The 23,331-nt window shown below is 38.5% G+C and overlaps 1 protein-coding gene across 3 annotated transcripts in view; it reads left to right on the plus strand.

The window, feature by feature from the left end:
- Window positions 1–23,270, plus strand: part of LOC132794453 (breast cancer anti-estrogen resistance protein 1) — a 42,156-nt gene extending 18,886 nt beyond the window's left edge. The window contains exons 2-4 of one of the 3 annotated variants that reach the window (XM_060804913.1): window positions 9,652–9,795; window positions 13,164–13,448; window positions 20,544–23,270. In XM_060804913.1, coding sequence (XP_060660896.1) covers window positions 9,652–9,795; window positions 13,164–13,448; window positions 20,544–22,418 — 2,304 coding nt within the window. In that variant the 3' untranslated portion in view covers window positions 22,419–23,270. Of the gene's footprint in view, window positions 1–9,651; window positions 9,796–13,163; window positions 13,449–20,238; window positions 20,363–20,543 lie in introns of those variants that run through there. The other 2 variants (XM_060804914.1, XM_060804915.1) reach the window with 2 other exon arrangements.
- Window positions 23,271–23,331: the final 61 nt, after the last annotated feature.

Here is a 23,331-nt window from a genome sequence, read left to right on the forward strand (position 1 = left end):
TAATATTAATTACGAGCAATGTCTGAGGAGGTCTCTCTCGTTCTTCTCTTCGCTCTCTGACAGAGAGTGAAAGTCCTGTCTGCTGATATCGAGACCTTTATCCGTCCCCTGGGAACAACGCTCTTGATTAAGTGGCGCCCCATGGCCAAAGGGACGATGCGACGTCTCGACTTCTTCTTTGGTTTTGGTGATTGGGCACTTATTTTTTAGTGCCAAGTGCCGGGAAAATTGATTAGAATTAATGTGCGCGAGCGGCGACAGCGTTTTCAATTTGGAAAATTAACAGAAACTTTGCCTTCGTCTTTGCCTTCGACTTTGCCTTTGCCACAATTGAAATTGATTGAACGCTGTGGCGTTGAAAGCAACATCGTCAGCCGCAAGCATATTGATCAATTGATGAATATATATGACATGTTATCAATATTATTTATCCTTCCTGCGCTCTGTCGTTGACGTCTTGTTGATGTTGAAAAACAATTTTGTTAGACTGGCTTGATTTACGGCAACGAGTTCATATGTTAAATTGAAATAGTTTCAAAAGCGCTTTGGGTAATGCAACTATTTTTAATGGTTACAAACTTAAGTGTTATTTTACTCGTTGGACAAAGGGTAGAAGGGTATTATAAGTTTGTGGCTACAAAAAACGGTTTCTACAACCGCTTTGATTGACAATATGGTTTATGGTATATAGTTATGTCTATGGTATATTTCTAATGTAATAGTATATAATTATACCAAATAGTATATATGTTTTGAAGTATATTTTAAACGTAATAGTATATAAATATACCGTAATATGTGTAATATGCGTAATATGGAATAGTATATAAATATACCAAATAGTGTGTGTTTTGGTTTGAAATCTGGTATATTTTGAAGTCTATGGTATATTTTAAATGTTACAATATATAAATATACCAAATAGTATATATTTTGAATTATATAGTATATTTTAAATAGTATATAAATATATAATGGTATATATTTTGAACTCTATGGTATATTTTGTGTTTTATGTGTTATGTGTTTTGGTTTACAATCTGGTATATTTTGAAGTCTATGGTATATTTTAAATATAACAGTATATAAATATACCGAATAGTATGTCTTTAGTACTTAATTGCGTATTTTTAATGTAATAGTAATATCTTTCGGCATGTCTTGGTATATTTTCAGAATAATACCGCACTGTTTTGAATTTACTGCATATGATAAGCGGGTATCTCACAGCCGAGTACACCTGATTGTAGCTTTCTTACTTGTTTTAATTGTTGAACTTGTGTCAGACTTGTGAAATATAATATTTGCAGCGCTTGAGTTAAGATTCTGTGTCGTAATCGGTTAAGTCATCTGACTTTTCCGGCCTAACGTGTGTGTTTTTTGTGAAAGTTGCGGCAAGACTTTCGCTTAGCTTTTGGCTTCACTTGTTTTTTATAGCAAAAGGCATTTTTATATTTTTATCTAGTTGCTATTTGCACCGCTGAACAATGAGTACCTACAGTTTGTTTTCTGTTATCTAAGCGGCAGCAAAGTCAGTTGCTTTTCGTACGCAATTAAGACTTTTTCGCTACAGTAATTAAGGTTTCAATTTTTATTTTTGTGCGTCAATATTTCTTTTTTTTTGTACTTTTTTGCAATGAGTGCTCAGTAAAAATGTCAATAAAATGTTGGCTTACGAGGAGCTCTATGGGAAATTATGCACTTGGGCGATAACAAGTAAACATGGCCAGTGAGTAAGACACCTGTTAACTCTTCTCTGCTGTCTCTCTCTCTCTCTCTCTCTCTCTCTCTCTCTCTCTCTTTTGTTGGCCTTTTGCTTATGCTGCACTTTCGCGCGAAGACAAATGCGCCTGCTGATAAGAGGACTGTGATAAACAATCCAAGCAGACATGGCTTGGCCCCTTTTGGCATTTTACACACTTTCTGCATGTAAACATGGCAACAACAACAACAATAACAAATTGCATGCACGCGAACTTTGCTACTTGATGGTTTTGTTAGCATTTGTTTCTAGCGCTTTGTCTTATCAGCAACAGTCGAGAGCTGCGGTCATTGTTGTGCCTCTTTCTGCTTGTTGTTGTTGTTGTTGTTGTGGTGTATCTGTCAGATACAAACGCTGCATGTTCATGTCTGTCAATGTTGTTGCGGTTGTTTGCCATGTTTCTAAAGTACTACGTGCTGCATTTATGAAAAATGAATGCAACTACATCATGTCACGTTGCATCAACACGCAGCACACACACTCAAAGCAGGACAACACCAAGTTTGAGTTGAGCTTTAGTTGATTCATCAGTCTTGGCGAAATGCAAAACAGTTTGCACTGCTCGCAATGCTAATTAGGCAAACACCTTTTTCGAGTGGCCATCGCCCCGTCTCCGTCCCCGCCCCTAAGAGTGCAATAAGTCATAGACCCAGACGCTCCCCAGGTGCGACATTGAGTTGTAATTACATCAGCGAAGGGCACAGATACAACAGTTGAGAAATGGGAATGAGAATGGGGAGTGGGAAATGCTTACAAATAAATAAACAATTGCAAATTGACTGCTGTACGATAATTTTGCACCACATTTTTACTGGCACAGCACAATTTTTTATGGTCAGCACCGGAAATGTGTTATGGCAACAACACAAGCAACAACAACAACAATAAGAACAATTACTTGAAGGGGCGTGTTGCAGTCTTCTCTTTCTCGTTCTCTCGTTCTCGTTCAGATAACAAGTTCGCTGGCTGAGTAATAAAACTTATATGACTTGTACCTCTATATAGAGAGAGAGATAAGTAAGGTAGTCCATCGATTTGCAGTGATTTCGCACGCCTCCAGCGGCAACTAATGAGACCCATTTACACTTAGCCACAGCTGTCCGGCTACTGCAACTGCCACGAGGCATATTTCAGTTGCTGTGACTCATGTCTTCGGTATGCGAACAAGAGATTTAGAGTGCCATTAGCTGAGATTGAAGTGCCGCCAATCATGGCATCAGGAAATCAGTTACTCACCTGTGATATATTGCCTAAGACCAACACGAAGAGCAGACGTCACTAAAAAGAGAGCGTGAGCTAAGAGATCGCATGTGCTTAGAAATATTCTTTAACTGATCAGTAAAATGTTGTCGGAGATTAAGACAGACAACAAAAATGTAGAGTCTATCGGACTTCCCAAAGTGTGCATTAGGCTTAGGGAAGTAATAAATGTAGGCAGTAAAATGACCTCAGTTTTAAGTCCAAGGGCTTTAATAAAAGGACTTTATATATTTTATCATGATTTCACTGTGGACTTTAAAATTCATAGAGTCTATTAGGCTTCTCAACGGCAGAAGAATATAGTAATCACTCATAGTTAAATTATCTGAGTTAGAAGACAAAGATGTAAATAAAAGTGTTTAATACATAAAGTTAACCTTAAGACTATAAACTTCTAAATGTATATAGAGTCTATTAGGCTTCTCAAAGTTTGAGTAAAAGGCAGAAGGAAAGAAAAAAAGAAATTGGGCTGAGAAAATATAAATATCAAAATTACCTGTATTTTAAAAGCTCTCATAAAAGGACTTTATATATTAAGTTAGTCATAAGACCAAACACCTTAAAAAGTATAAAGAGTCTATTAGGTTACTCAAAGTGTGTCTTTGCATTAAAAGTCGAGTCATCTTACCCAAAATTAAGCAGTCGGCTGTCCTTTAACCCTCTGCAGGAAATGCTCTGTCTTATAAGATAAATTTAGAATATACTTTCAGAGCTTAATCGCCTCTTAAGCAGCTCAACTGTTTATCCATTCACTTTCATTCATTAACCGCTTGTTCAGTTGACATTCGCGTGGGCAGGCTTCACTCTAGCCTTTGGCTGAGCACAAATGTAAACTATCAGCAGACGCCTAATGAACATTAAAAAGTGTCGCTTAGGTACTTTCCATGGATGCGCCTAGAGTTCAAGGCCCTCGCTTCACGTGGGTGCAGAGAGGCTGACAGTAAGCCATGCGTTAGGTGCTGGACCGAAAAGACGATCTTCGGCTTAGAGAGAAACTGGTAACTGGTTTGTTGATGTTTTCTTCGGGCTAGGCTAGCAACAATTTGATGCCTCACTCTCAATTATTTTGTAATGCGGCATGAGTCACGTTCACATCCGGGGTATTCCGCAGTCCACAAAAAAACTATTGAATTGCTTTTTGTGACGTAGATGCGGAGCTGAAAATTGGTTGAATTTCGAAAGAATTTTAACAGCACTTACGAGTATAGATAAGCGAGGGAATACTCCAAAATGTTGGGGAGGAGTTTGACTTGAAGACAGACTCTTAATTTATGCAAACAAATGTTTAACAAATGCCCTCAGTCTATGGGTTTTTAATTTGTTTGCTTGTTTTATGCATATTTTATGGGCTGTCTTTTCTTCTCGCATCTCTTGGACTTGATAATTTTTTACGAGTATGTCTGTGGTTTCTCAATTCCCCTCTGCATTTGCCTTGGGGCCATTTGCAACAATATTTTTTTTTCTCTTTTCGCTGGAACATTGCTTAGCCTCTGGAGGTTTGAATCTTTTATTATTATTATTATTATAATTTATAGCTTGTACATGTTTGTTTATCAAATGATTGATCGGCTCGAAAAATGTTTGCTTTTTTATGGTTATTTTCTGTTTCTGTTTCTAGCAATTCTTGGGCTTCTTTTGTCACAGCACAGGCAAATGCAACTTGTGCGATAATCGAAAACAAAATTCGTAATAAACAGAGTCTGATATTTTAATGATATTTTTGTTGTTTCCACATTAAAAACGCGAAACTTTACAGACCGCGCTCTTAAATTGATTTTGCTTTTATTTTTTTGGTTGATTCACGAAGTCTGAGAGTGGCTTTTGGGGTCTGAAATTCTGCGGGCTGCGGGAATTGAACAATGTGTGTGTTTTTTTATTGCGTGTTTCACTTGAAAAATACATTTATATACTTGCATTTATTTGCGAAGGTCGACGAATACTTTTGTTGAAACCGTTTTGTTTGTTCTTTAATACAGCAAGTCAACAGTTAATTTAGCAATAATTTCACAGCACGGGAATTATTCAATTTACGCTGCTTTGTGACTCATTTGAAGACTGAAACTTGGCCCTTAGAATATGAAATTAGCCAACGTCTACGTCTGGTGCAATTTCATAGTAAATTTATTTTCAGCGCACGTGGACTATTAAACGTAATATATATAGCGTATAGAGTACTATTCATACCAGACTTACCTAATGGGCCAATATCAAGTAAGTTGGGCCTCGACGTCGACATTGACAGATGAAAGTGCTGGCTGCTTGGCTGGCAAAGCGATCCATCAAGAATAGAAAATCGAAATCGTCGCGACGACCAAAAATAAACTCAAGTTAATCAATTTCAATAGTCAAGCTGAAGTAAAGTCGAACAACAACGCATAGATAAAATATTTCATAACTTTAGACGTATTTTTGTGTTTGCTTTCAACATCTTTTTCGTATTTATTATTTCAAAGATTAAATTTAATTTTTTACGATTTCTTTTTAATCTTGGCAGTATTTTTATTGAAATCCCTTTTGTTGACTTTTAGTTGTTCTTTGAACTATAAGTTTTCTGCTTTTTGTTGCAAATCCAAGTATTTAGCTGATTAGTCCAATTGAGCGCAGTGCTCGACCCCTTCTTAATAAAATCTATATACAGCTGTGAACTTTGAAATAGCAGTGTAGAGTAGTAAAAGGCTTTTGTGTGGATTAAGCAAACATTCCTGTGGCATGCCACAACTGATTGCTCTCGGAGTCAAATGGATTAACGTTGATGGATCAACCAGACACTTGTAAATACTGATCATTGTTGTTGTTGTTGTGTGTGGGTGGGTGCAGTTGCATCATGTTCATGCACTCATGAATACGAATCGGGTACTCGGATATCTACATATATAGATCAGTTCAGTGGGCAACTGAATTTGATTTTCGATTTTGCGCACTTGTCAACGCATTTTACTGTCAAGTTAAACAGACTTTTGCTGGGTTAACTGATCTTTCGAGTATGTATATTCGGTATGTGTGCTCGGAACGTGTTTCTTGGGGGGCAATCTTTCGGTTGAGTTGGCCTGCTTTAAAGTTTTATTGTCACATTTTTGCACACGGCTTGACGAAATGTGCCGAAAAGGCCGACACTGTCAACAACAGCGCGCTGTTGTATACACTTTTATTTTATTTTATTTTTGCAGTCAACAAAGCGCAAAAAAAAAAAACAAACCAGTTCAACTTTTGCGACATATGGCGTGGCGAAGACAAGTGGGCTAAATACAGTAAATACACGACTTTATATAGCACAAATATTTACCATATGCGAAAACCTTTTTCATCTTTTACTTTACCTTCTTAATCCGCCAACAAAGTCTCCTCCTCAATGTCAAATGCCAAAAAGTTCCCCACATCAACCAACAAGAAAAAAATGACGCATTTTGCAGTTCCCAAATAAATTGCGACTAGTCACAGAAAAATGTATTTCTGGTATCTTTGTTGTTTTGCTAATGAAGCTAAAAAAAAAAGTTAAAAAGACGTTGAAAACAAATCAAGTTGACGCTCCTCCATCGATTTTGTAGCAAATTGGATTAATTAAAAGCCAGCAAAAAGAAATCATAAAAGAAATCGCAAAATACCTCCAAAGGTTTATCAGTCACGCAATGACAGAAGCCAATCCAAAAAAAAAAAGAAAAAATGTATATAATATATAGTATTTATAGTTATCAGTTGTGGAACTGCGGGTTATCACAGACCGTTGTCATTGAGAAGCGCTTTTGCTATATAATTTGTACACATTACCGTTAACTTGAGTATACAATTATTTTTATTTATTTTATTATTTACTTGTCTGCCATTTAATGCGGTTAATGGGCTCTTCTCAAAGTCAAATTGTCATGTTGAGAGACGGACTTTAAGCTCATCAGATCTTGAGCAAAATTTTGACAAAAGTTTCTTTCCACTCCCGCTTATTGCGAATTTTTATTTTTACACACACATTTCTTGAGTTTTGAGTGCTCATTAAGACATCGTTGTCGCCCCGCGGCTGCTTCTGTTGTTCTGTATGCTTCGAGATCTGTTATTTATGGTCTTCAGGATAGGATGTATTTGTTCAAAAAAAGAATGCAAAAAGAATAAAGTAATCTAACAGTATGGGCAACATGTGTGATGGGGTTTTTTTTTAATGTTTAGGCTTGACTTCACTTAAGTTCAACTTCCACTTTATTTTTTTTGGCTTTCTATAAAGCTCTGTCTGAGCGTACTTTTATGACCGCTGGTGAATAACCTTTCCAAAGTAGCTAAGAAATAAAGATTTCGGTTGTTATGTGGAACTCGAAATCGGTCTTATAACTATGCTCATTGTAGTCGCTATTAATGTAGTTGTTGTTGCTGGTCATACGTGCCACAATTTTAAAGAAACAATAAATCGCCAAGGCTCTTTCACTTTATGCCAAATGAAAGGAAACTCACATGCACAAAATGCTTATGCCCCAAAGCCAGAAATTAGTTTTATTCAATTTTGTGGTCGATTTCCAGCTGATTTATTGCGGCATAATTCGCAAATGCAATTTGTAAAGCGCCTTTAAAAGTCTCCCAAAAAAGTGAGAGAGAGAGGGAAAGAAAGAGTATTTTCAATACTTTTGAGTATCGAAAACTTTCGCTGCTCTGAGCCAAGAACTAGTTCCGTTTGCACAATGGGTTTTCTATATTGACAGTATTGTATAGCGTCAAGAAAAATGCGCTAAACAAACCAATTAAAGTCGCTCGAACAAACAACAAACAAAAATCCAACGATATTTGATTTTTTTTCGTTTTATTTTTATTTGCTTGGCTTGACTGGAAACTTGAGACGCCAAACGGAACTTCGTAAAACCGAAAAAAACAAACTCCAAATGCGACTTCAATGTGATGTTCAAATATTTGCCTGTTCAATTAGCGTCATGTTAAAAAATGCCGTTTGAAGCGAAGAAAGCAAATGCACATGACAACCCTGGCAGTAAGAGAGCAATTTCATCTGACGTAGGCAAATTACCAAACAAACAAACATAGAGTCAAATTCGAGTCGGAATTGTTTGAACAACGCAATGTTCAAGTGCTAGAGGAAGAAGTGTCATTGGCAGCAGCCAACAGGCAACGTTGCATCGAACACATGAACTTCAAGTGCGCTCATTTTCTTCGGTTTGACATTTTGTGAACGACATTTCAGCTTTCCAAATTGAAAAAGTAGAATACAACAGAAAACCGCAGCACTCACTCACAATGCCTCCTACCTTTAGTTGCTGCTGTTGAAACGGGTTTCAATTCCGAGTTGAAAGTTCAACGTCGATTCATCGCGCGATATTGTAATCGCTAAGCAGTACTCGTCGCATACAATGTCTCTTTCTGTCTGTCGCTCTGTCTGTCTGTCTGTCCCGTTCGCTCACTCGTATTAAATGCGACAGGAGCGGAGTATGGAAATCGAGGGCAGCTTGAACAACTACGCTACCCCCAACTACCAAAGTCAGAGGCAGTCACGGCAACGACAACCGCAACAACAACAACAACGACAACTTGAATGGTGTCGGCTTTGGGTTGAGTTCAAAACGTTCGTTTTGGGATTTTTGTTCGATGCGGTGGCGAAATTAAAAGCAACACGCTTAACCCGAGTCGGAATCGGAGTCGGAGTTGGAGGATCGGAGAGGGGGACACCTCACTCCTCTCATTCATTCATTGAGGAAACCTTTGCCCACCACAACAAGCAAAGCGAGTTAACTTCTACATACAATGCACACCTCACAGTCGTGTGCAGTTGATTAGAAACAATTCGAAAAGAAAGTAGTTGATGATTATGACACTGCGTCGATAACAATGCGCAGCTTAATTGAGCTTCAAAAAGAAAACCCTTTTAAAGTACCTTCAAGTTAGTATTTACAGCAATTGAATAAAACAATTAAAAGTAATAACAATTACTTTGCGTTCTCTTAACGGTCTTAGAGTTCAATGTGTTTCTCTGCTCACTTCCACAGTTGTTATTGTTGTGGTTGAGCTCTCTAACAACGCAAAAGTTTGACCTGAAATTCCAGGTAAACTAATGAAGCGCGCTGCATGAGCTAAAAACAACACAATATGGAAAAGATAAGTATGAAGAAAAAATCAAGAAAAAAAGAACAGAGCTCGCTTTGTTTTTCAGTCTTTTTGCAATTTGTGCAATTTTGTTGTTGTTCGAAAAAAAAGCAAAAAAGAAAACAAAAAAATATATTTTTAAAGAGAGAAATACGCGCATATATTTTTGCCTGCGCTACCTGAAGAAAAACTCCGAAAAAAAACACAGACGAGTTCTTTTGAATGATGTTTTGGTTTTAGTTTTGTCTTCGGTTTTTGGCTTTGACTTGGCTCCAGTTCAAGTCAAAGTCGGGGTCGTTGCGTTAAGAGTTGGCTGGTCAAGAACTCTTCACGTCTTTGAAATTCCATTGAAATTGGAGTGTTGCTGTTGCTGCTGCGGCTTCTTAGAAGTCTGTCTGGCTGGCTTAAATATATCGCATGCAGTTCATTATATGCCGAGAACTTTTGCCGAATTGCTTTATTTTGATAACTGCAAAACTGAGAAGTGAAACTGAAAACTTTTGCGCATTTTTTTCGTATCTTCCAAATGTTAATTGTTGCTTCGTCTTTTGATTTATTTGCAGAAACTTTATGCAAAGGCCATTTATGATAATTATGCGGATACACAAGACGAGCTGCCCTTCAAAAAGGGCGACATTCTCACAGTCATCGAACAGGACACCGAAGGCATCGAGGGCTGGTGGCTTTGCTCACTGCGCAACCAACAGGTGAGTTGGCTTCTTTTATTTTACCTGAGTTTCACGAAAGGCGTCTCTCAAGAGCCATTAAACTCTAAAGAGCAACGCCTTAGCAAGTTTTGCGGTATTTACTTAAAGTTCTTCGCGAACTTTAATGGAATTCATTTAGTGTAGCATTTTGTATTGAATTTGTAATTTAATTGTGTAATGCAGTCCCACACAAAAAGTCTCGTTATAGTCATGATTCATCATCATCATCGTTGACTTCTTCATCATAATAATAATGTGGCACGTGGCTGCCACCCGTTGTACGCTCGATGCGGGGCGCATGTTGCATATAAATTTCACATTTGCCACATTTAATTGTGTCTGCAGCTGTAATAATAATAATCCACATAATGCCGCTGCTCGCGCATTACGAGCGATTACCAATGCATTCAAAAGAGTTGGGGGAGGTGGCATGCAACATCATTTCGGACATGCTCAACTGCCAACTGCCAACTGGTCTATGTCCATTTCCTTCTATCCCCCGAGGGGGTGCATTGGGGTGTGAAAAAAGTATAAAAATATAATAAAAAAAAACGGAAAGTGAAAAGCGGAAAGAGGTCGAAGTTGTTAGTTTGATTGCACACAAAGTGAAATGAAATGAAATGTGTGTTCACAGCTTATAAAAATGTTTCATATAATTGAGGAATCGAGCATTGAAATCGCCCGCTAAGTGCATACAAATTGGGGTTCTCAATTGGTACAACATGAAAGATGTTATTCAAATTGGGAATACCAGAAACATTGCGAAACTATTTATTTTTATGTATGTATATCGGTCACAATATTAATTTGTCTGAGTGCATATGTTTGCTTTATCTCAACAATAGATTATTATCTATTAATTTGTCTGTCTGACTTAATTTAACTATCTGTCAATCTGTTTATCTAACAGTAATTAATTTTTTGACATATAATTATAAGTCGATTTTCGCACTATTAACTGTTATTTATATATGACCAAATCCATTCAAGAAAAATCTAAAAAATTTCCTTTCTTGAACTGTTACACAATTTGAGAATCTCAAAAGCATTGCAAAATTCGTTCATTATTCGTTGATCTGCAATATCACTCGATCGATTGTCATACTATAAAATGTTATTTAACATATGTATCACCAAGTCCATCAATGCAAATTCTAACAAATTTCCTTTCTTAAATTGCTGTAAGATTGAAGTTTCTCAGAAGCCTTTATTTCTTGATCTGCGACTTCGTATGACATCTTTAAGCCTTTAATCTCTCTATACAGATGGCTATCAATCAGTTTATCTTTACATTTTCTCTCCGGTTGTTTATTAAACTATTTCTTTATAAATTTATAGTTCGCTCTTTACACTATTCAATTTTCTACCTTTCTCTTCATTTATTTGTCTCTAAATCCATTCAACGATTTAACTACTTTAACCAATTTCCTTCTTTCAATACCACATTTATATTATAGATCTTTCTTCAACTCTCCCAAAAAAACAGAAGATATCTTCTTACCCAATCAAATTGTCTGCCATTCATCTCTTTCGACTCCTTCTTTTGTGTACTCTACTTTCTTCAAGCTTTCCCATTGTTTAAGTTTCTACTTCCTCTCTCTTCTCTTACGTTGCTCTCATAGAATTTCATGCTCTTTGTTTCGAATGGTTCAACATAATTTGCGCTATTGTATACGGGCATTAATCTCAAATCTCATAATGATCTCAAAGTTCGCCGCAAGGCAGCCTTGAAATGGCGCTTTGATTAGATGATAGACGCTAGAGAACTGCACCCCCCAAAAAAAAAAAGCTGAGCGAGTTAAGAAATAAAACACACCCGTTGGCCAAATTAAAAACTGATTAACGTCGCGTAGTTGCGCAACAACGAAAATTGCAAACACCAGCGAACATATTTTTAATTAACAACTCAATTGGCTAGAGAGACTGAGCACTCACTACGAGCACTCATGAATGCCATGCACTCAACTCATGTGGCGAGGCGGTCGAATGAATGGTTTTCTGCTGGTGTCAAAACACGTATCAAAATGGAAATCAAAATCGCCATAGATGCCACACAGATACACAGAGACGCAAAGAGATACATTCGATTGAGATACAGATACAACATACTATGTCGGCCAATTGCCGTTAATTAAAAAGTAGCCGCACTTTTTAATGGAAACAATTAACCCAAAAAACAGCCAATTGACTGGCGACAACAGCAACATTATTATTTTTTGTTTTTTTGTTGGTGTTTCGTTCATAAATATTAAACAGCAAAAAGTACAACACAAAAATTGTAACATAAATTGTTCGGCACCCGCTAACAAAAAAATACAAAAAAAAAGAGTATTAATGCCTATGGCTAAAATAAAATTAAAATGGGCAGCAAAACACGGCAACACATGTTGACAACATTTTTTTTCCTGCCACTTTGAAGTCAGCATAAGAAAAAAAAAATGGGAACATTTCGTTTATATCAAAGTCGAAACGAGAGATCTGAAAGAACTGCACATTGATAGATGGCATTCAATGAAACAAACTGACAGACAATTAAAAAATTGCAATTTATTATGTGTGTGTGGTTTTTGCTATAGATTTTGTTTTGTTATTAAGAATGCAGTGCGCATTGAGTTAATTAAAAGACAATCAAAATCAATTGAGCTCAATGAGCGACACAGCCATGAATTCCCAATCGAAAATTTCACATGCTCTGACTATTATTTATTTATTTATGAATTTTTTTTTTTCTGGGCAATAACTAAATATTTTATTATATATTTTTATACCAGCTAGCCATAGAAAATGTTTCTAACAAGAAGAAGGAGGCCTTTCCGACCCTTTAAAGAATATATTTTTGATCAAGGTCAACAGCCGAGACGATATTCAAGTCCGTCTGTCTGTCTGTCCGTCTGTCCGTCCATCCGTATAAACACCTAGATGTCAGAGAGCACAAGAGATAGAGATATAATTTCTAGTCGACAGCACTTGTTGTGTTTGTATACAGATAAAATTTGTTTCAAATTTTTGCCACGTCCTCTTCCCGCCCGTAACAAAAACTTAAGGCTTTTTGATTCTTAAAAATTTGGTTGCGATCAGATGAAAATTGTCGAAGTTATTAAAGAAATACTTTTTTATGAGAAAATTTGCCCAAATCGTATTTGCTTTGACTGACAATATGGTATATTTTGTACTCTTTGGTATATATTGAATATAGTACTATATTAATATACCAATTACAGCCCTTGGTGTATTTTTATATTTTGTGGTGTATTAATTTGGTATATTTTAAGAACAATACCGCGCTGTTTTGCTTTCTTCCTTGCTTTGTATTACTTTTTGCATTCCTTACTAATAACTAAATATATTTTCTATGTTATGTTTTGCAGGGTCTTTGTCCGGGCAACCGGTTACGCATCTTGAACTCTTACGATTCGGGCTGCTTCTCGCCATCGCCGGCAAGTTCACCGATTCCATCGCTGGCAGCGAGCACAGCGACATTGAACAGTTCCATCTGCTCGGCGGAGATATATGAGAATGGTTCCATCATCAGTGCGAGCACGGGAGCTGGCCACCACAACAATGCCGACACATCCTCGTCGTCGAGCCAGAGCAGCTCGAATTCCTGTCAGGGCCGCGGGGCACGCAGATCGTGGCATGTATCGCCCAACAAGGTGGGTTTTACTTCAGTTCAACTACAATACTATAATTTATTTTAGCATTTTGTTAATTTCACGCTTCGTCTGCATTTACTTGATGGCAATTTCCCCCCGCCTAGCCTTCTTCATCATCATCTTCATCCTGTTACTTCTCCTTTCTTCTGCTACGCCCCTTCAGGCTGCTCTTAATTGATTTCATTTCAGTTCAGTTGCTTCACTTTAATACCCGACAACGTGTTGAAGGGTATTTCATTTAGGTGTCAAATGTCTGTCCGTCTAAAATTCAACTTAATACAGTATATTAAAAATATACATACATATATATAAGAGCTATCAATTTTTAGAAGATCTATCAAGTGCAAGCTTTTTCTATCTTTCTATATCTCTATCTTTTTTGCAAACTTTGGTATATTTTAGGGATTCACATATAAAAAATCTGTTCGCCTGTTTTGCGACTTAATACAGTATATTTAAAATACTATAAAAGCTATAAATTTTAGAAGATTTATCATATATTTTAAGGATATACATGGTTAAATGTTGATTCGACTGAAGAAGCTTTAAATATTTCAAAATTTTGAGCTTAGAATTTATACTATAAAAATAAACTAGCTTGGTATCAAACTGATGAAAATACGATAATAGGAAAATAAATATAGTATAATACTAAAAATTTGGATATCAAAGACGGATATTATGCAAATTTTTAAATTAAGTCTTTTTTATAAATTCTGATACCATAGAAATAAAGAAAAAACAAATATTTTAAATTCAATATCAAAATTATGCTCAAATTGTGAATAATGAATTCAACAAATGTTGTTACTAAGCTTTAGTCTTCTCTCCAAATATCTATCAGGTATTTCCAAGTCGATCACACTTTCCTCCATCTTTATTGCTTATTTTTTGTTCCTGCTTCTTTTTTTCGTTGGCCAATTTTTGCATTCGTCTGGCTTATTTATTTTTGGCTCACTCGACTTGGGGTCGACGTAGCTACTGCAGTTTTGAATTATGATATCCGTCGGGAAAGTGAAAGAAAGTAATTTCTCGACGCGTTTTTGGTTTTCCATCATTATGCCCGGCCATCGTTCACTCTGCACGTCAATTGCATGTCGTAATTGTGCAATTAATAAGCCCCCCAACCCAACTGCAACTTCAACTGCGATTCAACTCGTCTCGATTTCAAGATGCAGTGCAGCATCTTTGCCATGCCATGCGATGCGATGCCAGATGGTTGGCATGTCCAACGAGTTTCCTTTTTGCATCGAGTGCAACTTGTCTTTTGCATATGGCTCGTAATTTGGCCAATTTGTCAGCTGGACATGCGTTTTATTTGCATTTGCTGGAAATCGTTGCCAATAATTAAAGGAAACGAATCATTTGCACTTGGCAGACAGCTGACACCAAGTTAAGGAAACAACCGAGTGATGCGAATGGAAATTTCAAATTTTCGAATGGGAATGGGAACTCTTCAGGTTATTTAACATAAACTGTGATCTTTTGCTCTCCAATCGCCAGCGCCTTTCAATTTTGTGTTTTTTATTGGGCAATCGTTGTCCACTCCTCCAACATTGCATAAGCGCATTCATAATGCCATCATAATTGTTCATTATCATTAGCACCACATGCAATCGAGGCAGGTTGAACTTTGAACCCTTTCCCCTCTCCCTCCGCTCACCGCTCTCCTCGATTCGATTTGTGGCTTTCGCTTTCCTTCGCACTTGTGGCAAATCAAATAAAATAAACTCCAAATTACAGAGTCGTAAACATTTCCTCGCACTATCGGCAGCTATCAATCTCTTTTTTCGTGGGGGCAAGTGAAACCATAAATTCAAATTCAAATAAACGCTGCGCCAGCGGATAAACAATCGTCCACAACTCCTCCTCCTCCTCTCTATCTCTCTCTGCTTCTCATGCCATTTGATTTCTTGACTGCAACTGCAAATTGCAACGGATTGCTTGCCACTGGCAGTTGTGAAGATTGCGTCGTGAAGAGAGAAACCTTTCTATGGAGACGAGACCTCGACATTTCCACAACAGCGAAATGCACCGCTGGCCATAAAGCTCAACCAGCTCTATGATCACTCAGCGGGGGAAGGAGGGTGAAGGAGGGGGCAACATCGTGAAGTGGTAGCTGTAAAAAATTAAATGCCGCTTTTGTTCATTTGACGCTGTCTCCGTCTGGCCGTTAAAAAATAAACTTTTATTGATTCGAGACTACATCGAGGAAAATCACACGCAAGTCGACCTCAAAAACACGCATTTGAAAAGTCCACTCGAAAGTGTCAAAAATGTGTGTTTTATGCGTTGAGAATTCCCATCCAACCAGGCCAAAGGAACCACAAATGGAATCTTGGCCAACAAAACAGGTGGAAACAAGTATTTTTGTGTTTTTCAAGTGGCAGCCAAAAAAGCAAATATTAAAGGTTGTGATCCATTGAGCCGTCTGACATATCGCACATTGTTTGTGGCATAGTATCAACTGCATTCCCAAAAAAAAAAAAACTTAATTGAGAACGGAAATGGCCTGAACAAAGTCTTATGCAACTTACTCAATCTCAATCTCGATGCTTGCTTGGGCTGCCCAAGCGCTGCAAGTGTCTGACGAGATGCCAGCCCACGTTCCACGTTCCCCACATGCTAGCAAAACCCTGTCAGATAAGCTTACAACGCACCCAAGAGTCGAAGCTTAAATACGCTGAAGTGTTTAAGATAACCTAAAGAAAATGAATGCAGATTGAAGACAAAGAGTGGAAATGCACTCAAGATGTTTTCTGTACTAAGCATTGATTAAATTAAGCTTCATTAAATAGCTGACAAATTGTTATTGATGTTATTATGACAAATTTTGTATCATATAAATGATACATATGAAATATTTATTATTAACAATATTTAATGCATTTTGCTATAACAATCTTTGAGTTGAAAAAATGGAATACGTTAATTCATACATTCCATATTTCATTAGCAAATTCGTACAATTTAAATCTTTCTACTACTTTTGATCTTCTTTTATACTTAGTCAAGAAAGTTTATAAAAATCTTTAATAAAAATAAAGCAAAATATTTGCGATTTTTTGACAGCTATCAAGTACGTGAGATATTCAACTAAAAAGTTGTGTTTACACCTGCTAACTATCAGTTGAAATATTCGAATGCGTTGGCAAATTTTTACGATTAAATTATTCATTGCAAAGACTTAAAGCTGAGAGAATTATATCATGCGATAAAAATGCTTCTGATGCACTTTGAGTATATATCGCATGATATTAAATGCTGTCACTCTATTCAGAACACTAAGGAAAGTGATGTAAGAAAGAGAAAGTACATATACATAAATGTATAAGGGTTATGCAAATATAAATTGGAATATTTTATTATTTAAAAACTGTAGATGATTCAAATAGTATTTATTTAAATATTAGTAAAATTCCATGAAAACTATTTTATTTCTATATACATATATAAATATAGATTTCAATGATATCACATAGAAAGGGGACTGCATTATTCTTATTATACTTTCAGTATTTCATTATTATCGAAATATTATTTCTGAATACCTCTGAGCAACTCTTTTGTTATAGCTCAACGACCTCTGCTAATTGTTAGTGTGCTCGGTATAAAAACCACATAAATATTTACGTCTCATTGTCGGCCTGACCAAAAATAAATCCCAATGGACTGTGCTAGAGACTTGAGACTTTGTGGCAAAAGCTGCAACAGAGCTGCAGAGCTGTGGCAAGTTTGTCTGCCACACCGTTAGGCAAGTTGGCGCAGGCAAGATTGTGACAATTTCAAGTTCCTTGAGCCCACATTAAGTCGCAGCGAACACAACAAACACATCCAACACAGCGGTCACGCACTGCCCATAAAGTTGCGTTCGTCGTCGCATTCGGATTCGGATTCGTTTGTGTCCGCGTCGGAGTTGAAGTCGGAGTCGCAAGTCAGGTGAGCAGCAGCAGCAGCTGCAGTTGCAATCCAAACCATGAAGATTTATGGCAATGTGGCTTGTGGACTTTGCTTGGCTTGTTGTTTGCTGGAGCATTTCCAAAAAGAGTTTGTCGAGTTTTGTGTGAGGAAAACATGTCATTTTTATTTCAATGACCAAAAATGGTCAAAAATGCCATCAGAAGCAAATGCGACAACAATAACTCTTCATTGTTGTTGTTGCTGTTGTTGCTGTTGTTGCTGTTGTTCCATCTGTGGCATCTTTGGTTCTGCTGAGATTTGTGCATGACCAAAACTCAACTTATTATTATGAAGAAAGAGATACAACTTCTTCAAGATGACCAAAATGCGAATCGCAAGCAATGCGGATTCGAATTTCTCATGCCGCAAAAGCAACATTTATTGTGTATATGGTTAATGCCTGGATATGGCAAGGTCACAAGTGGCAATCCTAGGGATTAGCGGTGCTGTTCAATTTCAATGCATTGCTTAATGACCCACTCTCGATGCCACACACACAAATAGCCGTTAATTAAGCGTCTAATATTGAAAAACACTTAAGATCTCTCTCTCTCGCAACATGACGCCACAATTTAAATCTTCGACAACGCTCGAGGCTATTTCAGTTTGCCACTTTTACCACACCCTAAACTATGTCTCCTCAGCTACAATTGTATCTTTCTTCTACTGCCACTTTTCGTTGTAACAATTTGCATATTTTGTGTACAAATGTTTTTTTGTGTCTTCTCTCTTCTCTGTGTGTACGTGAGAAAATGCCGAAATTTTGTCAAAGAACTCCCCGAGATATTGCCCACAGTTGCAGGTGTGAGAGAGGAACATTGAAATGCATCAAATGAGCTGCAAAAAAAAAACACAGATACAAATCTTGTACGGCTACCGTTCTCAGCATTTAAACACGACCATAAAATGTGTATACAAGAAAAAAAGATTTCAAAAGATTTTCGAAAAGAAAACATTCCTTCAAGGCGTGTAGCATAAAACTTACAAGGCAAACGAAATGAAATGAAATAAAGTGAAAGATCGTGCTGAGAATTTCAACTTTCAACTATCAAAATGCAATTAAAAATGGCCGCAAGACACAAAACAGAAGACTGAAGAATCTTTTTACAGATAACGAGTGCCAATTTGTTATGTGACAGCGCCCCCCTGGCGGTCAGAGCTGCTTACTCATCTCTAGTTCAGTCTCGACCCAACCCCAAATGCATATGGTGTGTGGTCATAAAAGTTTTGCCCCAATTGTGTCATAAAAATATACATATATATATTCTGATTTGTTGCCCAGCCCAATTTCTTTTGCAATAGCAGCTAAGGAAAAGTAGCACAGACAATCCTGGGAAATTGTGAAAGAAAAGTCACGCAAAATTGCAGATAGGAAAGAAAGAAATCAGCATGAATTTGACCTCCTTGAAGTCGAAGTTGAGTTTCTTCTTCCTGCTGTGTTCCACATACATACAATAAGACAACTCGCATCGAAGTCAGGCCAAACCCAGTCCGTGTCCTGCGGCTGCTCCTTTGAGCTCCTTTTTTTTTGCGTCCGCTCAGCTGCTCCGATTATACAAGTAGATAATGAACATTAAGTGCAGTTGCTGTGTTTGTTTTGCAGCTGTTTTAGGGATGGCCTCTCGGGACTCTTTGTTCAGGGATCGACTTGCTATAGTCCAATTTTGCCTAACTCGTGTTGACTCGTGTTACGACACTTCAATAGACGACTCGATATCGGTACTTCACTCAGACCTACCTGAAGTGTGCCCTTTGTGTCTCTCCTCTCTTCCTCTATTCTTCAGAGCTGCATTGCAGTTCCGCCTCATTTGCAATCGATTCATTTCGCTGCGAAATGGGCGTGGCAGTCGCCTTTTGGGGGTAACACGAGACGTCAGTCTATTGATGGATTTGGCATATGCTGTAATAATATTTCATATGCACATATGGCTGCAAATTAATCGAAAATTTGTTAAGCTGCTGTCCTGATGCCATATCGTTTTCCAATTTGTCTACAGAGAGTATTAACTGCGGTAACTACACTGAGGGAAAATTTGTATTTCAATGCGGGTTACGACTTTGAAGTTCTTTGTGTAAATTTTTTGATGATAAATGACTCTAAAATTGTAAAATTATATAAATATATAACAATATTAAACCATAACCACAGAGCATAAATAAAATAAAAAAGGAAAATGAATATTAATAATGTAATGCATAGAAACAAATGTAAATATTAATGACAAACAAAATTTAAAATGTTTATACAATTATAATAAAGTGTTGGAGTTCAAAAATATTATATATAATAGAGGCAAATTCTATTGAAAATAAGTGACTACAAAAAATAAAAAATATACATAAATACGAAATTAGAATTAATAAAGGTGTAGAAATATCATACATCTTTAAATCGATACGATTTATAACAATATGTATGTACATAGGTAAATAAATTGAATAAATATTTCTTAAAATAAATTCGATTTATAATAGTAAATAAATATCGATGGAAAAGAAGAAAAATTGATGAATTTGATTTAAAATCAAGCTCAGTTCACAATTCAAATAAACTCAATTTTTCAATGTTAAGAATATCATGATTAAATCAAGAATTTCTCTTTACCATGGGAAACGCATTATTTTCTATTTTCTCTCTGTGCACATTCGTATTTGCTCCCTGAGGGTCCTTTACCTTGACACTGAACGGCATTGAACTGCACTGCCGAAAAAGTCCCACTATTTAACGCACGCTTGCAATGCGCATGCGCTGCACATGTCGATTTCCCAGTATTTCACTACGAGCTGCAATAGCGTGGAAATTGTGTGCCTGATTCACTCAGTCGACATTTTCACATAGAGTAGCAGCAAGGCAAAAGTTTTCTGTTGAATTGGAATTTAAATAGTGCAATTACTTTGACAGCAAAATGTGATAATTGCAGGGAGTCAGTAAGACATAGGGAGACTTGAGTCAGGTGAGCTGAAGTAAGTCCTCGCACTGTCGGACTTTCATTCATAACTCGAAGGACAGAAAATCGATAAGCCAGTGAAGTCTGGGGGAAGGAGCAGGGGAACAACAACGAAACACAAACACAAAAGCACATTCGAGGCGTAGTCCTAACTAAACTTCTTTCTCTCTTTCTTGATGTGTTGCAGGTCATAACGCCACAGCGGCACGGAGATGTGTACATCTATAACAGTTCGCCCAGCTCCTTGACGGGCACACCGCGTTCACCTCACCCGCAAACGCACCCGCAGCAAACGTTGCAGTCGCAACAGATCTACAGCAACCAAAGCATCTATCAGAACCTCGGCATGATGGGCACTCCCACCAACGGCAGCGGAGCTGGCAACGAATTCGAGACCTACGACATACCCAAGCCAGCCACGCCCGTGCAACTCAACTACGACGGATCCGCGCGAGTTGTGCGCACTCCCACCTCCGGTTCGGCGTTGGGTGCTCGCTTCGATTCGCTGAAGAGCGTCGCAGCCTCGATGTCCATCGAGGAGGAGTCCTACGATGTGCCACGCCCCCTGATGCAACAACAACAACAACAGCAGCAGCAGCAACCGCATTCAACGCTAACGCCCAGCAGCTCGGCATCGTCGCTGCTGACCAGCGATAGCCTCTCGCTGAGCTTCTCCAGCTCGAATCGCAGCTCGCTGGCCAACATGCCCGACTACGATATCCCGCGTCGCAATCCGCTGCCAGTGCGTCCGCATCCGCGTCCGCATGCCAGCACCTATGACTTCTCGTTGCCCCCACTCCTAGAACAGGAGCAGCAGCAGCAGCAACAACGTTCGCTGCCCATGCCGGTGACGGCGACCAAAGAGCTGCCTCTGGAGCTGAACTCGGCGCTGGAAACGCTGGCCAAACTACAGTCACAGACGACGATGGCCATCACCCGACTGCTCAGCCATGTGGTGCCACATTGGCGCACACGGGCTCAACTCGAACCGAACATAATGGAACTGAAACTCGATGCACTGCGTCTGCGTACCGCGCTCCACGATCTTGCGGAGTTTGGCGAGGGAGCGCTAGGCAATGCACAGCGATCGGAGGATCGCAATCTAGCGCTGAAGCTGCGTCCCTTGGTCCGTGCTTTGCGCGATGCCAACAAGCTGATACACGACACCTCCGAGGCTCTGGATGCGGCTCCGGGTGGTGGCTGGTCGGTGGAGCAGCTGGCGCGCAGTGATGACAAGCAGGGCTGTCGTCCGCCCGATAGTCTCGATCAGTTGATGGCCTGTGCCCAGACACTTACCGAGGATGTGCGCTCCACCACCAGCTTTATACAGGGCAACGCTTCGCTGCTGTTCAAGCGACAACTGCCCACCACGGAGCAACTGAGTCAGAATGGAGGAGCCAGGGATAGCAGCGGGAGTCGCAGCAGTGCCGAGTGGCTGGAGGATTACGACTATGTGGCCTTTGAGTCGAAGGATGCGGCAGCCAAGAAGAATCAGGCACTACGCGATGCCATTCCCGCTGGCATGAAAACGCAGTTCGATAGCGCGCTAAAGATTGCCGAGACGAATGCCGCCGCCACGACCATGCCCACAACGCCCACGACGCCAAGTGTGACGTTGCCCTGCAAGTCGCCAGAGATGACCGACAAGGATAAGAAACTGGTGCGCTACTATGCCCAACAGATCTCCACGCACATGGGCAATCTGCTGCAGGCCATCGATTCGTTCCTCGAGACGGTGGAGAAGAATCAGCCGCCGAAGTATTTCATTGCCTATGGCAAATTTGTGGTGGTCAGCGCACACAATCTGGTCACCATTGGCGACAATGTGCATCGCAACATTTCGAAGGAGGCGCTGCGCGAGAAGATCCTGCACTGCACCAACGATCTCTCCGAAGCCCTCAAGACCTGTGTGCTCAAGTCGAAGAAGGCGGCAGCGCATTTTCCCAGCGGCACTGCGGTCCAGGAAATGGTTGATTCCGTTGTGAATATCAATGTTCTGGCACGTGCCCTCAAATCGGTGATGCTACAGGCCGTGCAGCTCTCGGTCGGAGACGGAGCCTAAACAACACACTGAGCATGAACACACACAGTATTCGGAGTTTGGGCTTTTAAAGTCTTCCAGGCTGTTCCTTAACCGGTTAGCACGACGCTTCGTCTATGCAATAATAATTATAATGATGATTTTCCATCGGCATTTATATCCACATCTATACATTTGGCATATCTTCCGTAACGATCCGCCTCGATCTGCGGCTATATAAATATAATTTGCATTGTGATATTTTTGAGCAAACATCAGAAAATGCACACGGCTTCAGCTCCCATTATTACCCAGGATCGTGGAAAGGACTCACACGATCTCCACAGCATAAAAAGAAAAAAAAAACAACAATGTAGAAGCAACAACTGAAACTATCTATTGTACGATTACGTCTTAGTTATATATATAAAGTTATTTGTATTTGTAAGATCAAACCAAGTCAGCGCATTAGTTTTAGCCACATCTATGTAAATAGCCACTCTGTAGGTTTTTTGTACATTTTGTATTTGTAATTTCCCTGCAAATCATGTTGTATCAGTAAAGCATTTCGGCAGATTATAATATTTGAGAGTATGTACAATGTATAACGTAGATACATATGTAGCTTTACGCATATACACATCTTATAATCGCATACTATAACACTATACGCATATAGCATTAATATATACACATACATATATTTGCATAGTCAAGAAAAATCTGTAAGATTTGCAATAAACTTTTTTATGATTTTCGCAAGGCATTAGTCAGCAATATAAGAATATAAATACAACAAATAATTAGCCATACTGTTCTATTGTATGTAACTAATAATAATTACTTCGCGGTTGTAGTGTTTCATCCCAATCGCAGACTATAAATTATAATAAAATAAAATATATGAAAACAATTTATCACATGTTTTTATTTCGATTTAAAATTTGAATTTAAA

Source organism: Drosophila nasuta, chromosome 3, assembly GCF_023558535.2.
Source record: "Drosophila nasuta strain 15112-1781.00 chromosome 3, ASM2355853v1, whole genome shotgun sequence".
NCBI classification, from domain to species: Eukaryota; Metazoa; Arthropoda; class Insecta; order Diptera; family Drosophilidae; genus Drosophila; species Drosophila nasuta.